At 40.8% G+C, this 15184-nt stretch overlaps 1 protein-coding gene across 2 annotated transcripts in view; it reads left to right on the forward strand.

Annotated features, from left to right (window-relative positions):
- PNCK (pregnancy up-regulated nonubiquitous CaM kinase) overlaps positions 1–13696 on the forward strand; it is a 34383-nt gene extending 20687 nt beyond the window's left edge. For both annotated transcript variants that reach the window (XM_058173916.1, XM_058173917.1), the window contains exons 6-12: positions 1180–1303; positions 3981–4056; positions 4176–4288; positions 6909–6987; positions 7596–7683; positions 8957–9079; positions 11211–13696. In XM_058173916.1, the coding sequence (XP_058029899.1) occupies positions 1180–1303; positions 3981–4056; positions 4176–4288; positions 6909–6987; positions 7596–7683; positions 8957–9067 (591 nt within the window). In that variant the 3' untranslated portion in view covers positions 9068–9079; positions 11211–13696. The remainder of the gene's footprint in view (positions 1–1179; positions 1304–3980; positions 4057–4175; positions 4289–6908; positions 6988–7595; positions 7684–8956; positions 9080–11210) is intronic.
- The last annotated feature ends 1488 nt before the right edge of the window (positions 13697–15184 follow it).

The following is a 15184-nucleotide window of genomic DNA, read 5'->3' on the forward strand; positions in this document are numbered from 1 at the left end:
TGATGCGTTTCAGTCCATTTCATTTTGTTGATTTCCAGAATGTCAATGTCAGTCTTAATATTTCTGCTCTGAACGCATCAAATTTGCCCTGGTTCATAGATTTGACATTTCATGTGCCAGGGATACACATGTCTTTGTAGCATCAGATTTTTATTTTGCTTTGGATACATCAGCAGCTGAAAATCTTTTTGGCTTTTGTCAAATCATAAACTCCAGTGCTATTTGTGCTTACCTTCTTTGGTTGCTCCCAATACCTTGTAGGGTACCTTTCAAATTGTTTGTGTGGAGGGGTGGTTGGGGTGAGGTCATTGTCCAGTATTATTTTGAGATTCTCCTGGTTGTAAATGTTCATTTCTTGGCAGAATACTGGAGCGGATTGCTATTTCCTTCTATGGTGCATTGGGTGTGGTTATGATCCCTGGTTTATGACACACCTGGAAATTGCACAATGATGTAGCTCACAGTATTATTGGAATGCACAAACCCCCTTACTGACCCATGAAGGGAAAATAGCATTAGATGATACATGTGCATGCACACATCCCCCCCAGTCTCCCTCCCTCCCTCCCTCCTTCTCTCTCTCTCTCTCTCTCTCTCTCTCTCTCTCTCTCACACACACACACACACACACACACACACACACACACAAAAGTTTTGAAAAATCTCTTTTGCTGCTGTCTAATGTTCCTCTGAATTTTTGTTGCCAGACATATCTATACAAGGGTCTCTTTTGCACCCCTGAAGGCACTGAAGATGTTGGAATAAGGAGGGGGAAAACCCTACATTAATGCTGGTATAACTAAGAACAGTTTAAGCCTCTGCCAGTGATGGGGTGGCGAGGAGATGAAGGCAATGCCTTTAGGGCAGAGGCAGAGAAAAAGTGCAAGTTGAAAGCTCTACTCTTATTATCTTTGATTGTGTAAAAACTAGAAACTTTTAAGATCTTTATGCAGTGGTGGGATTCAGCCAGTTTGCACCACTTCGGGAGAACCGGTTGTTAACTTTCTGAGCAGTTTGGTGAACTGGTTGTTGAAAGAAATCATTAGAGAACCGGTTGTTAAATCACCAGAGAACCGGTTGTTAAATTATTTGAATCCCAACACTGTCCTTATGGGAAGGAAGACATACGAAATACGATGTATGTAACTTCATTCTGTTTTGTTTTGTTTGTCCAAACAGCCTGAAAATCTCCTATATGCCACACCATTTGAAGATGCCAAGATTATGATTACGGACTTCGGGCTGTCTAAAATTGAGGCTGATGGCATCATGTCTACTGCTTGTGGAACTCCTGGCTATGTTGGTGAGTGTGGCAATGAGAAGGGTGAGGGGCCCAACATGGTCCATGTTAATATCCACTCTTGGGTAGATGTGCAAAGCCTTTCCTATAGAAAATTGATCATTGAATTCAATGTTCAATTGTAACCGTCCAATACAAGGAAAGATTGCATCACGGGTGTCAAACTTGCCGCGTCATATTGCCGTCATGTGACGTTTCGTGACGTTTTCCCCATTTGCGGAGCTGGGGTGAGTGTAGCCTGCATGTGATGCATCCAGCCCATGGGCCACCAGTTTAACACCACTGGACTACCTTATGCAAATGTTTTATAGAGCATGTGATTTTTTTGTGCGTGCAGTATTTGATTTGCTCCACTATTCTTGAGCAGGGGATAATATAAGGACCTGAAACTGAAACCCAAAACCTTATCCTCTAATGCAGGGGTCTCCAACCTTGGCAACTTTAAGCCTAGAGGACTTCAACTCCCAGAAATTCTGGGAGTTGAAGTCCTCAAACAAAGTTGCCAGATGAGACTCTAATGGGTTTTAAACCATTGGGGGTGTTTTTTTTTCCAATTCTAAAGAGGCTGCCAATTGTTTTTCTTTTTTTTTCTGTTTCCCTTTTTCACCTACAAACTGAGATTTTGCAATATTTTCATAGCATATTCCGATTCCTAATCCATCTGCTCATGGTCCATCTGCTCATTTACAAGTAGGAGAGCTAAAAATGACTTTCACCCAGTTAAGGAATACACAAACATATTATTTATTTATTTTATTTATTAAATAAGTAAGCTGTCCAACTCCAACAGATGCTGGGTGGTACACAAAACCAGAAAAAAAAATCCTCTAACAACAGATAAAATCCTTAAACCAAATGGACAGCCCAGACTACAATAATCTTACAGACAATGAAAAATGCAAACAAAACAGGGGTCCTAGATGAACGATAATACATCAACCCCAGGTCTGGGACCAACGCCAGATTTTTCCAAGCTTTCCAGAACTGCAGGAAAGAGGGCACCATCCTTATCTCTAGGAAGATGCTGTTCAAACTTAGAATCAAAAGAGATTGGGGAAATTATGTATTTTTCTAAACCCTTACTCCCACTGCTTGAATGCCACATGGGTGGTGGGCTGAGAATAGATATGTCAAGAAGAGATTACAATTAGCACAAGACTTTGCAACTGGCAATTGTCTTAAATACTGGCAACAAAAGCAAGGGTTGTACTACATATAACCAAAACAAAGAGTTGCTAAAGCACTGAATCTACATAGGAATCCTACAGTTATAGTCTGAAAAATAACTCTGTACTTTGATTATAGAGTTACAAGAACAGGATTATAGGATTAGTTAGTCACTTAGATACCCATATGTTGGATTCAACTTTTGACTGTGTGGACAAATGTTGAGCACCTTGATCTGGCTCCTGTAACAACAAATAGCTTCTCATGCCCCCTTCGGAGCCTGAGATTGAGATTGAGGGAGCAGCTTCGTTGGCTTCGGAGGAAAATGGGGAAGGCCAGGGTCTTTCAGGATTAGGACATCTTGTAGATAGGGGGCAGGATGAACATGAGAGGCAGAGCTCAGGCGAGGAGCACCACCCCCTCCTGATCCGAGAGCATGGAAAGTGGAGAGAAGGCGAGAACAGCGCAGACTGAGCAGGCTACTCGGGAGAGGAGTACCCCACCCATCTTCACAAGGCACACCTGGGGAATGAGACTTTAGGAGACGCTGTGAGGAGGGGCATTTGTCAGGAACAAAGGCTGCGTTCCTGAAGTATTGAGTGCCGACCATTGAAGTTTCCAAGAGTCCTTGCATTCTTTCTGGCTTTCTGGACTAATTATTGGATCCTTTGCTTCCTGAACTCCTTGATTTGCCCTGCTGGATTTATTGCTGTGCAGCCTTGGTGTACACAGCACTGGGCTGGAATATTTGAAGCCAGAGGCTGCTTGAGATGTGTGTGTGAGGTTTGTTATCACTTTCCTCTGGGACTTGCCAGAAATGTGGGAGCGTTTGGGGAAATTTGGAGTAATAAAGGGGAGGTTTGAACTGCCAGCTGCTTCTGTTATCCCTGTGCCGTGCCCCGGGTCATCACATAGCTGTTCCAAAAACATTTCAATAGTCTCTCTGAATTTGTTCATCTGTTGTCTTTCCAAGCATAATATTTTTTTCTTGTTTATCTTCTGCTCATATTTATGTCCAAATTATGCAAAGGTCTGCTTGCTGAATATCACCTCAAGAGACAGTAAGTCTTTATTTGATCCTGGACTGATTGACTGATTCTTTTTGCAGTCCATGGTACTACAACTCACGTGTTCTATTCAGTATTATTTTCAATTAACAAAGTGGTTAATGGTAGAAAAAAAGAACAGTACTCAGAGTTGCTTTTTTTGTCCTTCTTTGTGCACAGCTGTAGGGGTGGAGGATTGGCTATTAGTACATATACTCAATAGAAGGATGGAGTTTGCAAGATCAACATTAATAGGTTTTGTTGATAACAGTTCACAGTAGATGTCACCAAACCCCGAGCTCATCGTATTGTCTGGGGCTGATAGGAATTGTAGTTGATCTATTGGGTAATTGTTTCTTCTTTTCACATTTTAAAACAATGTTAAGCTGCAGAAAGTTGAATTGTGGGTACAGTTCTTAATAAAGCCTCATACCTTCCTTGCCTTCTTGGCCATTGTATCTCTGTAGCCCCTGAAATCCTGGAGCAGAAGCCCTATGGAAAAGCTGTGGATTCCTGGGCACTTGGTGTCATCTCCTATATCTTGTGGGTACCTTTCTACTTCATTGACTATACATTTTTTTGCATTTATAAGCACAAGGAACAAGCTGTAACATGTTTTTGCATGCATATGTGAGATCTGGTGCCTGTGTTCCAATCTGCAGACTTTGTGGTTATCCTCCTTTCTATGACGAGAACGACTCTGAGCTTTTCAACCAGATCCTGAAAGCTGAATATGAGTTTGACTCTCCATACTGGGATGATATCTCTGAGTCAGGTGAGCGGCACATTTGGGTAAAGAAAGTGGCACGGGAAGGGCTTCTTTCCAGTTCTAACCTTGGAAGCAGTAGAAAAGAAACCCTATTCAGAATCCCTCTAAAGGGATGTGTTTTGACTGAAATATATTGATTGGGGAAAGGAGTTCAAGGAATTCAATCCTTAAAAGCTGGGATCCATGCCTTAAACATCCCATTCACTTTGCTATCTGCATATTCTGGTTGGCTCCCTTTCCCCCATCAGCAGACATAATTGATAACAATAACAACAAAATGTGTATACATTCTTTACTTTTTGCCAAGTAAGCATTTTGCAAACCTTTTTTCTTCTAACAGAATACATTTTCGTGCACACCTCCCTCTAAAATAGTGTCTTTTGTGTAAACTGTCCTTTAATGTACACTTTTTTCCTTTAATATAAGCCTTTTTTGTATCTTTTTTTTTTATAAAAAAGTTTTATTTTTAAAATCATATCCAACAGCTCATCCAATGTACAGTTATATACAATTAGTCGGGCTTGCCCAGTCACCACCCTCCTTTTAACTCTCTTCCCTCTTCTACCTTCTTCTACTTTCCAGACCTTCCTCTCCTTCTCTTATCTACATCCTCTCCTCCCTCCACCCTACACCTTCCTTCTCCCTCTTCTACCCCTCTTCCTTCCTCTTCTCCCTCTTCTACCCCTCTTCTCCTCTTTCCTACCTCCTACTCTCTCCTCTTTTCTCCCTCCCCACCGTTCTAAAATGGTAACTGGGCAGACCTGACCCTACATTAATTATATTTATACATCTTCAATAATCCCTGTACATTAACCATCACTCCATCCTCTACCCTCAACCCCCCAATTCCCCTCCCCCTTACCCCCCACCCCGACTTCCCAGAACAAAATGCAGGGTATCAAAACTAACAATCATAATCCAAAATAAATCCTAAATTATAATCTCTAGTCACTCCACACATAATCACCCTCTCAATTCCCCTCTCCTTCAGAAATATATCTAATACAAAATATTTCCTAAATTTATTCATATGCTATTCAATATTTTTTATCTGATACTTATTTTGAATATAATCAATCCACATTTTCCATTCTAAAATATATTTTTCTTGTGTATAGTCTTTCAAGTAAGCAGAAATTTTTGCCATTTCTGCCAGATTTGATACTTTGAGTGTCCATTCTTTAATTGTAGGTAATTCTTCTTTCTTCCAATATTGAGCAATCAAAAGTCTCGCGGCTGTTATTAAGTTCAAAATCAGTTTAGTCTCTATAGCTGTACAATCCATAATTATTCCTAGTAGAAAGAACTGTGGGGTAAACTTAATCTTCTTTTTCAGAATGTTCTGCATGATCCACCATACTTTAATCCAAAATGCTTTAACTTTTTTACAAGTCCACCATATATGGTAATAAGTGGCATCTTCACAATCACATCTCCAACATTTAGCCTGTACATTAGGATACATACATGACAACTTTTTGAGGTCTAAATGCCATCTATAAAACATCTTATAAAAATTTTCTCTCATATTTTGCGCTTGTGTAAATTTAACATTCCTCCTTTTTTGTATCTTTTGAGTTGCAACATTTTAACAACTGTGTGTTCTTTTATTGATTTAAATGGGCTGGAAAATTCATGTTAAAAATTGGATAAGAAGGGTCCCTTAAACCTCTGTAGACCTTTTTTGACCCTTGTTTGACAATACTCTTATTTGTCAGATGCTTCATATTCTCAAAGGAATGAAGAGAATCATTAAGCCTTGTGATGCACAAAGAAAAGGGCCTACCAGGAAAGAAGGGGTTAAAAAAGAAGAAGATGGCGGCTATGACTGATCAAAGCCCCACCCCTTTTCTAACCTGCATGTCATATTAAATAAGAGCAGGTCTTTGACTATGTGCTTGAAGCTGCCATCTTGACTTTTATTGACACCACCCCAACCCTCCAGACATCCATGATCTACCAACTTAATGAGACATTTTTAGTGATATTTTCTTTCAGATTTTCAGCATTGTGACCAGTTCCTAGTGGCAATAAGCTGGCACAGATTGCTCTCTCTTGACATTCTCCCATCTTGTCTTGCTACATTAGGTGACAGAGTGATGGTTCTGTGGATAAGATACTAAACATAGTCATAATGGGGCTGCTATATCTATTTGGTGCTGGGGAAGGGGGCAGGGGTGAAATGCTACTGGTTCACTCTGGTTCAGGTGAACTGGTAGTGATAAAATGGTTGAACTGGCAGTTAAAAAAGCTGCCAGTTCCTTTGAATTGGTATTTCCGATGATCAGCTGTGCAGCGGGGTTTAGTTTTGCTAGAAAGCAGGAAATCCTGCTTTCTAGTGAAGCTAAATCGCGTGCCACAGCTGATCCCTCCTTCACGTCTACTTACATTCCCAAGCCTCCTTTTGGCACGTGCTGTGCATGTGTGTGTGTACGCACAGTGCGCATTTGGTGCACACTGTGCAAGTGCACATAGTGCACATTTGGCATGCAATGCGCATGCACGGCCAGTGAACCAGTAGCAAACCAGTTCAGATTTCACTAATGGGGTGGATGGGTGGACTTTTTCTGGCAACTTTAAGCTAAAACCTGAGAGGTTTTTTGTTTGTGTTTCTGTTCCCTTGTAGCCAAAGATTTCATCCGGCATCTTCTAGAACGGGACCCTGAGAAACGATTCACTTGTGAACAAGCTCTGCAACATCCCTGGTAAGTCTCACTAACTGAGGCGATAAATGTTTTCTCTTTTAACCATTTTTTCACACCATACCCATTTCCATTCCCATTCTTTCAACCCCTTAAAACAGGGATGTCAGATTCATGGCCCGCTGGCCGGAAGTGTCATGTGCTGACCACGCCCATCCCTAGTTTAGCAAAGGGGAAAAAAGTCCCGGTACGTCACATGATGACGATGTGATGATGTGAGTTTGGCACCCCTGCCTTAAAAGGATTATGGATCTTAGAATTTTTTTTTTGAAGCTCTTTTACTGATCTCTTTCAAGGCGCAGGACTGAGAGTAAAGAATCTTGCCCTGTCCTAAGCTACTGTAGTGACAAAGATTCCCTTATACCACTCTGCACAAAAAACAAATAAGAAATTATATGCATCCCCTGCTTCCACTACCATTATACTCTTAAAGTGTTTTGCCTTTGGTTGGATATGTACAAAAAACCCTGAGCTGTTCCTATTGACAGTGAGCAGCAAAGTCATCAACCTTTCCTCTTCAAAGACCAGATAGGGTGGTTGGAGCCCAGGGTAAAACAAGAATTCTTGCATTTAAGGAAAAAGATTACTTCCCTGTCTTTTATACCTTTCAGGATCTCTGGGGATACAGCTCTGGAGAAGGATATTCATGGATCTGTGTGTGAGCAGATTCAGAAGAACTTTGCTCGCAGTCAGTGGAAGGTAAGGTCAAAAGTTGAAGGTCAACTCAAAATGGAGATGGTTCTGCATTCCTTCTGCACTCCCTTTTTAATTTCAAAGAAAGGGATACTGGATTTCGGTAGCTGTGATAAATCTTCCTACTTTTATCCCCTGGCTTGGATAAGTTGAATTCTATCTTTTTAGAGACACTTTGTTAACAGTAGAAAAACAGAAGAGGAGCCTGCTGCAAAATTTAGCAGCTTAGTTCTCACCTTCTTGACAGGATAGAGCTGCAGCTCAGGAAAGCTGGTACCTTTTAATTAAATTGGTTGGTGCTAGCAGATTTCTGCTTCTTGACAGGTATGTTCCTTGTCAAGATTCCTGTGAACAAATGCCTTACTCTTGATGACTCTACAGTATTCTAATTCCATCTTTTTGTGATTTGTTTTCATTCTGTGGCTCCTACATGCATCAAGCTTCCTCTCTCAACTTTTTAAAAAGTTATCTTTTTTGCAAAACCTGAGGGCGAAGCCTCCCCCTTGCCCCTCTGTGTTCCCATATCTTGTCATGTTTGATAAAGAATACAGATTTGGCAGCATTCAACTTGACTCTGTTTTAAGTATGGGTGAATCTACTTTTTAGATGGCAAATTGAGAAAGTAAATAAAACTTCCCTTTTAACTAAAATTGTTCTGCTGTCCATGAAAACCGGGAAAGATGGGCTATAATTAAACCTAAATTTTGTATATCTATTTTTTTCTTTTCTGTTTATTGATTACTGTTTTCATCTCTAGGGTTTTACTTTGTTAGGGTACTTTGTAATCCACATAATGTGTTCTGATTATTATGTGGACTAGAATTAGAATTAAACAAAAATAAATGACATCAACCTTCCTTTTTCATCATGTCAGTACTCAGGGTGATGTTTACAAAAAATTAACTTTAATATTTTAGAGAGGAAATCACCCTGAATTTCTTCAACACACGAACAGATAAATTCATGGTGACAGGTTTGCTGCAATTCTATATACGAGTCCTTCCAACTTTGGCTTGTTTGATTATCTGCTGATGTGTGTTCTTTAATCAAAGGAGATACAATATCATTTTGTATAATTCTCAACTGTTATTGTCAGCTTTCAGTTGCCTACATAGCTGGGCTTATCAGCAGTAACACCCTGATGGATACGTTAATAGTACCATTGGTAACTTTCACCTGGTAGCTTTTTTTGACCTGCTATGAAAAAAATAAAATCAGTCAAGACAATTTTCCATCAATCTGGGGTGTGTGTGTCTGATTCTTATTTTTGTTTTTTCAGCGAGCAATCAATGCCACGTCCTTTTTACGCCATATCACCAAGATGGGACCAGGTGCAGAGGGTGAAGAAATTGGAGAGGCAACATCTGGAGGACAGCGTGGAAAATGGTGACCCCCCCCAGAGGTGGGTTCACTAAAGAAAAATACAAGTTTAACATCAGCTTAGGTTTCTTTGAATCCTGGTTTTTACTGAATTATTACCTAGCTTAGATTGAGAAGGTCAATTGCTGTTTTCAGGACTGCACATCAAAGTGTTTACTTAGCAGTAGAAAAATGTGCAGCTTTTGGTCTATCACAATTAATATGGCTATCTTTACAAAAGAACTTTACTTCTGGCTAACTTCATCCAGGCTTCTAGATTACCTAAGCAATCCTTATATATACAAATTCCATAGGCTGTTTATAATGATTGGCTTCTGTAGATCCATCACTGTGGCATGCTGGTGTCTGCTTTGTCAAGTTGCCACTATCAACCTGAACGGTGCAGTATTTGTCTGCCTTCCTCTGCGTCTACCCTGGAACAGGAAAATGAGGCAGCAGTGCTACTGGTGGCAAATAGCCTGCATTGTTGTAGAAGAGGTCCTATAGGACCAAGGCTGATCATCTCATGTTCTCCAGATGTTTTGAACAAGCCCCCCATTATTTCTGCTGCCTGGAGCTGTCAAGAACCAGAGATGAAAACATCAGGAGGCCACTAGATTTCTCCTTGATATCAAGAGTGGGCCATGAAGAGAGTGCTTCAGAGAATCTCATTAATGCGTATGAAAATGCGTAGCAGTATACAGAAATAGGCGCAGCTGTCACATAAGTGCACAATTTCAAACAAATATAAAGCATAATATCTCTATATTACACTTAATGAGTGGTTGTTTCAGCTGGTGTTGGGGATGAACTGGAAAGTCTCATCCTCCCTTCCTTCCTCCTGTGCCAGATATGTCAACTGCCAGCAATTTGGCAGTTCAAATCTCAGCAGGCCCAAGGTTGACTCAACCTTCCATCATTCTGAGGTCAGTAAAATGAGGATCCAGATTGTTGGGGGCAAGATGCTGACTCTGTAAACTGCTTAGAGAGGGCTGTAAAGCACTGTGAAGCGGTATAGAAGTCTAAATGCTATTGCTATATGTAACAGCACTTAGATTTATATACCACTCCACAGTGCTTTATAGCCCTCTCTAAGCAGTTTACAGAGTCAGCATATTGCCCGTAATAATCTTGGTCCTCATTTTACTGACCTTGAAAGGATGGAAGGCTAAGTCAATCTAGAGCTGGTCAGGACTGAACTCCTGGCAGTGAGCAGAGTCAGCCCGCAATACTACATTCTAACAATTGTGCCACTATGGCTCCTATAACACAGTTCAGGAGAATCTATAGTAGAACTATTAACTTCTACTAAGAACAAGCACAATACAATTGTTTATTTTAATGCCACTCTGCTCCAAATGGCTCTGAGCATACTTAGTGTAGTGGACAATTTGTATTCCCCTCTAAGAAAAAGATTATCCCCTTACAAGTTCTTTCTTGGCCAGTGCTAAGCTTTTGGGCTGAATGGCTGTGGTCCAGTTTTACTTTGCTTTTATTTTGTTCTGATATTTTGCCAGAGGATTAAAAACAAAACAAAACTGGACCATGGCCATTCAGTTCAAAAGCTCACCACTGCTTCATTAATGCCAGCTATGAAAATTTACACCACTATATCTCTCTTGATCCTCTCAATTCACTCAAAAGGCCATCACTTGCCCAGGCACCTGTGGCTCCATGAGCTGCTTGCAGGCTCAGCTGTTTTATTACAGGTAAGCCTCACTTACCAATTGCCTCGTTTAATGACCATTCAAAGTTATGATGGTATTAAAAAACCCTTTGCATTTATGACCATTGTAACATTCCATGATCACACGATCATTTCTAATGTTTTGTAACCAGCTGGATGTCACGTGACATTTCACTTATCAACAGAAGGTGAAATGAAGGTCATAAGTCTTTCACGGTCATGTGAGGTTTCACTGGGAATTGCCAGTGCCAATTATGTTCTCTAAGTGAGGACTACCTGTATAATAGGGTAGCACATCAAAATGCATTTGTTACCCATCCATAATTGCACAAGAAAAATGGGAGCTTAGAAGAAGGACCTGAGAACAGATAGGATGCAACTGAGGAAGGGGCCTCTCTAGGACCAGGGCAACAAGAGAGGAGGGGCAATTTCTAGACATTGTTCCCACAGCAGGCACATTAGAATTAACCCATTTCTTGTCCCACAGGTGCTTCAAGAGCCTGGGCCACTGCCTTGCATGAGCTACCCTCCTGCATGCGGCTTCACAGCCACAACGCTGTGTCAGCACCCTCCCCCAAGTGTGGGGTATCCTTTCATTTTGTGCTCCCCCCATCTGGGGATATCTCTGCCCCAAGGGGCTCCGGAGTTCAGTCAAGCCAAGAGCATCACTGTCCAGCCTGCTTTGAGCTGGCTCAAATGCAACCTGCCTAGGGCCAGAGGTCATCCCATTGAAGCCGGTGGAGCCTTTGCAATCTTGCTGCGTTACTCACCTCACTTACATCCATGTCAGCCGTCGAGGCCAGCAACCTACTGGAGAATCAGCGGAGAATGCGGTGGTGGGGAAATAAAACCCTCAGCCATTCTTTGCCAGCTGTTGGAGTAATTTCAAAATTGATTTGAGAAGCTATTTCTCCTCCTGTCCTCATGAGTCATAGAAGGATAGCTTTCCACAGAGGGAAAAGCTAGTGTAGCGGAAGGAATACAGTGAAACATGACAACTCTGTAGTTGGAAGAGAAGGGGCTTCTCTAGTAGGGAGTTGGGAGCTGCCACAGCAAAGTTGAAGGTATCCTCAAGGGTATTCAAAATATCCTGAGATATCTTGAATCTGAGTTATCTTAGCTCAAGTTGAATCAGGGTCAAAATGAAATTTGATGGGTGTTTGGAGAGCTTTAGAAGGATATACCTGGGTGTTGCCAGACTCCCCAAAGGATATAACTTCCTTCTGATCTTAGAGCAATGTTGTAACCATTTAAAATATGTGAGTGAGATTTTGGATGGATAATATCACTGCTGAATATATGCAATATTTTAAAAATGAGCTGCTTGTTTAAGAAGAGCCTGTGTGACACCCAAATTACAGGTGAAGGCAGTGAGCTGATGCATCTCCTTGGCCTGGGAAGCAACTGCCCAATCTGATGTTTGACTTGTAGTTAATACAAAACAAAGCTTGTTCCACCTGCTGTTGAATCTTCACATCTGGGTTTGGTTGGGTTTTTAGTTTATATTGTAATTGCTAGGCTGGGTAAGACAAGACCTTGTCAGGATTTGATGGAAACAGAGAGCCAGTGGGGTCCTGTCAGAAGAAGAAATGGACTTCTGGAGGAGTTTGATGCTCCAAGATAATTAAAATTAAAACTATTACTATAGTATCCCTCTTCCTGTAATAGAAGTGAATCACCATCTGTAGGATGGCTTCAGCATTCTAGGCTGCTTCCATCCATGAATCTTTGTTTCCATTATATCATTGCTTTTCAGGTTTTGTACTTTGTGGGACTGGAATATGAATCCATGTGATGTGTTTCCCTTTAGTGTTTCATTGCAAAAATCCCATCTACATTAGCAAGCAGATTATGACAGGATCTTCTCAAACGTCTACAGGCCATCCCACCAAGCTTTATTCCCTCAGACTTCCCTAGTTGTTTTGAAAATGCATGTGCTGGTGTTTTGCACACCTGCACATGTTTTTTATTTACGCCAGAATCCCAAAATACTATCAAGTTTTCAGTAAAGACCTCCTAGTGTAATGTAGGCATTTTGACATTTGACAACAATAAAAGGATTAATCTGCAACATTAAGAGGTCCATTAAGGTTGTTAAATGTATAAATAAAATGTTCTGTAGACAGCAGGGATCCTGATATCCCCAGCTAGGTTTGTGCGCATCTTTTCCCTCTTCTACGTCAATATTCCAAAGGAGCAAATGGTAACATTTGAAAAAGTACAGAGATATTGGCCATTCGCTTACATACATATGTGGGAAAATATTTTTTTGACCTTGAAAGGGAAAGAGGAAAAAGATAAATAGAGGTGAGATATAGAGCAAATTATATATATAAAAAAGCAAATGTGCTTTGAAATTTTAGTTTTAACGTTTAAAATAATCACAATCCTGGAATATAGGAGTAAGTGAACTGGGGCATTTTCTCAAAATTTTTGAGAATGAAGAACTATAGAAGATTTTTTGTTTTACTTTGTAGAATAGTGTTTCTGTTCTGTTTCTAGCTAAATGGATTATCTGTGATAAAGAGAAAAAAAAGAATAAAAAATAAAATGTGTAGGTGTAGGGAGGTATTAATGACCAAAGGATGATGAAGAAATCCCTCTGATGATATTTTAGCAAATGTTTTGCTAGCACATGTTAAGAAGGTCCATCTGGCATCCACTGTAAGTGGAATGAGACCTGCTTTTTGAAATGGAGCCATGGATGCTCCCCCACCCCAAACAATAGGGTAGCCACAAGATTTCCAACATAAAGACAGTGATTGACAGGGAAACAGGTAGCAAGGCCAGTAGTTATGTTCCACTTTTTGCACCACCTGTCTGTAGCTTGCCTGCTGGACTGGATGTTTGCTTTGCTGAGTTGCTTGGAACTGGAGACTTTCTTAAGATTCTTGGTGGGATGGGTGGGAATCGTTTTCCTTCATGCTTCCCTCCCCTATACAAATGTGTCAAATAAACTGGTGAAAACAGGAATATGGTTGTGGAACTCCTGTCTTTGTTCAGCGAAGCAATGGTCATCCCTTTCTTCCTCACAAGTTTTAGTGGGTCGTCTTCCTTCTCCAGAAGATCTGGGGAGTCAATCGATATGCTGGTTGGAATGCTCTCCATGCATAAGAGCAAGCTTTAGCAGGCTGACACTGAACTTCCATCTGCAAGCTGAAGCCACTCTTGCCTATTTCTGTTGATGCTGTTGATGAATTAAGCTGGAAGCTGGGCATCTCATTGTGCAATTCATCCAACTGCAATTGTTAAAACTATCAAAAACAGTACATCTGTGTTTTGGGGATGGTGGGTAGTGTTGCTTCTATCCCCTCAGTCCGCTGCCTGGAGAATAGCAGCTTGGCTATGAGCTCATCTACACAGCTCCTTTGCCCCAGCTACGTGGTGGCCAACTTGTTGGTTAGGGATCTATGTTCACATAAGAGCCTTCATCCCAGGGACATTCATTCATTCATTCATTCATTCATTCATTCATTCATTCATTCATTCATTCATTCATTCATTCATTCATTCATTCTTCATTCATGAGCCTGAGGGAGGTGGCAACCTCCAATTGGCCCACTGCAGGACAGCTTCCTTCTATCTGGTGATGGGCCAACAAATTTAACATCCAATGCACATAAACAGGCCAAATGAGAACACTGATGCCCAAGCTGGAGAAAGCTGGCTGAATGGATGGGCAAATGTTGCCATGATGTTTAATGGATTTGACTCACTAGACAATTGCAACTTTGATTGCAAACCAGACCCTAGAAACCCTCAAGAATCTCTATTAAATAATTTAGAAATAACTTATCTGGGTTGGTTTTAGCTTGAGCCAAGATATGACATTAAATACAATCCTTGGAACTGCATGTGGCTTTTCAATGGCAATGGCTAGAGAAGCTCAGCCAACATGATGAGTGCAGTCAAGGGAGAAGAGAATTTGGTAGCTTTTATTTATTTGGTTTCATCTCCTTGGCTCATGACTAATACTTGGAAGTGGAGCTTGAGAAGGATCAATGGCACCTTTTCTTGCCTGCAGCTGTCAACAAGAAAGCACTATCCTAAGACGTTTCCAAGAGATTAAATGTACTTTGCCCTAGCCCAGAAACAACGAAACCCACACTACTGTACATAGGATGCTATTGATTTTCTCAGATTCCAGGACATCATTGAATCCCAGATAATATTACAGACATTACCTTAGTCATCATGTACGATCCTGCCCATATGGTACCTAATCCTCAATGAATATGAGCAATGTTATTGGTAAATAATATATGTGTCACAGTGGCTGCAAGAGCACTGTCCTTTCTAATTTCCACAAAAGGTTACTGGAAAAATCCAAGCATCCAAATCTAATTACCGTATATACTCGAGTATAAGCCGAGTTTTTCAGCACGTTTTTTGTGCTGAAAAACGTCCCCTCGGCTTATACTCGGGTCTATACGGCTTATACTCGAGTTTTTTTTTTTTTAA

This window comes from Ahaetulla prasina, chromosome 2 (assembly GCF_028640845.1).
Source record: "Ahaetulla prasina isolate Xishuangbanna chromosome 2, ASM2864084v1, whole genome shotgun sequence".
Classification (NCBI taxonomy): domain Eukaryota; kingdom Metazoa; phylum Chordata; class Lepidosauria; order Squamata; family Colubridae; genus Ahaetulla; species Ahaetulla prasina.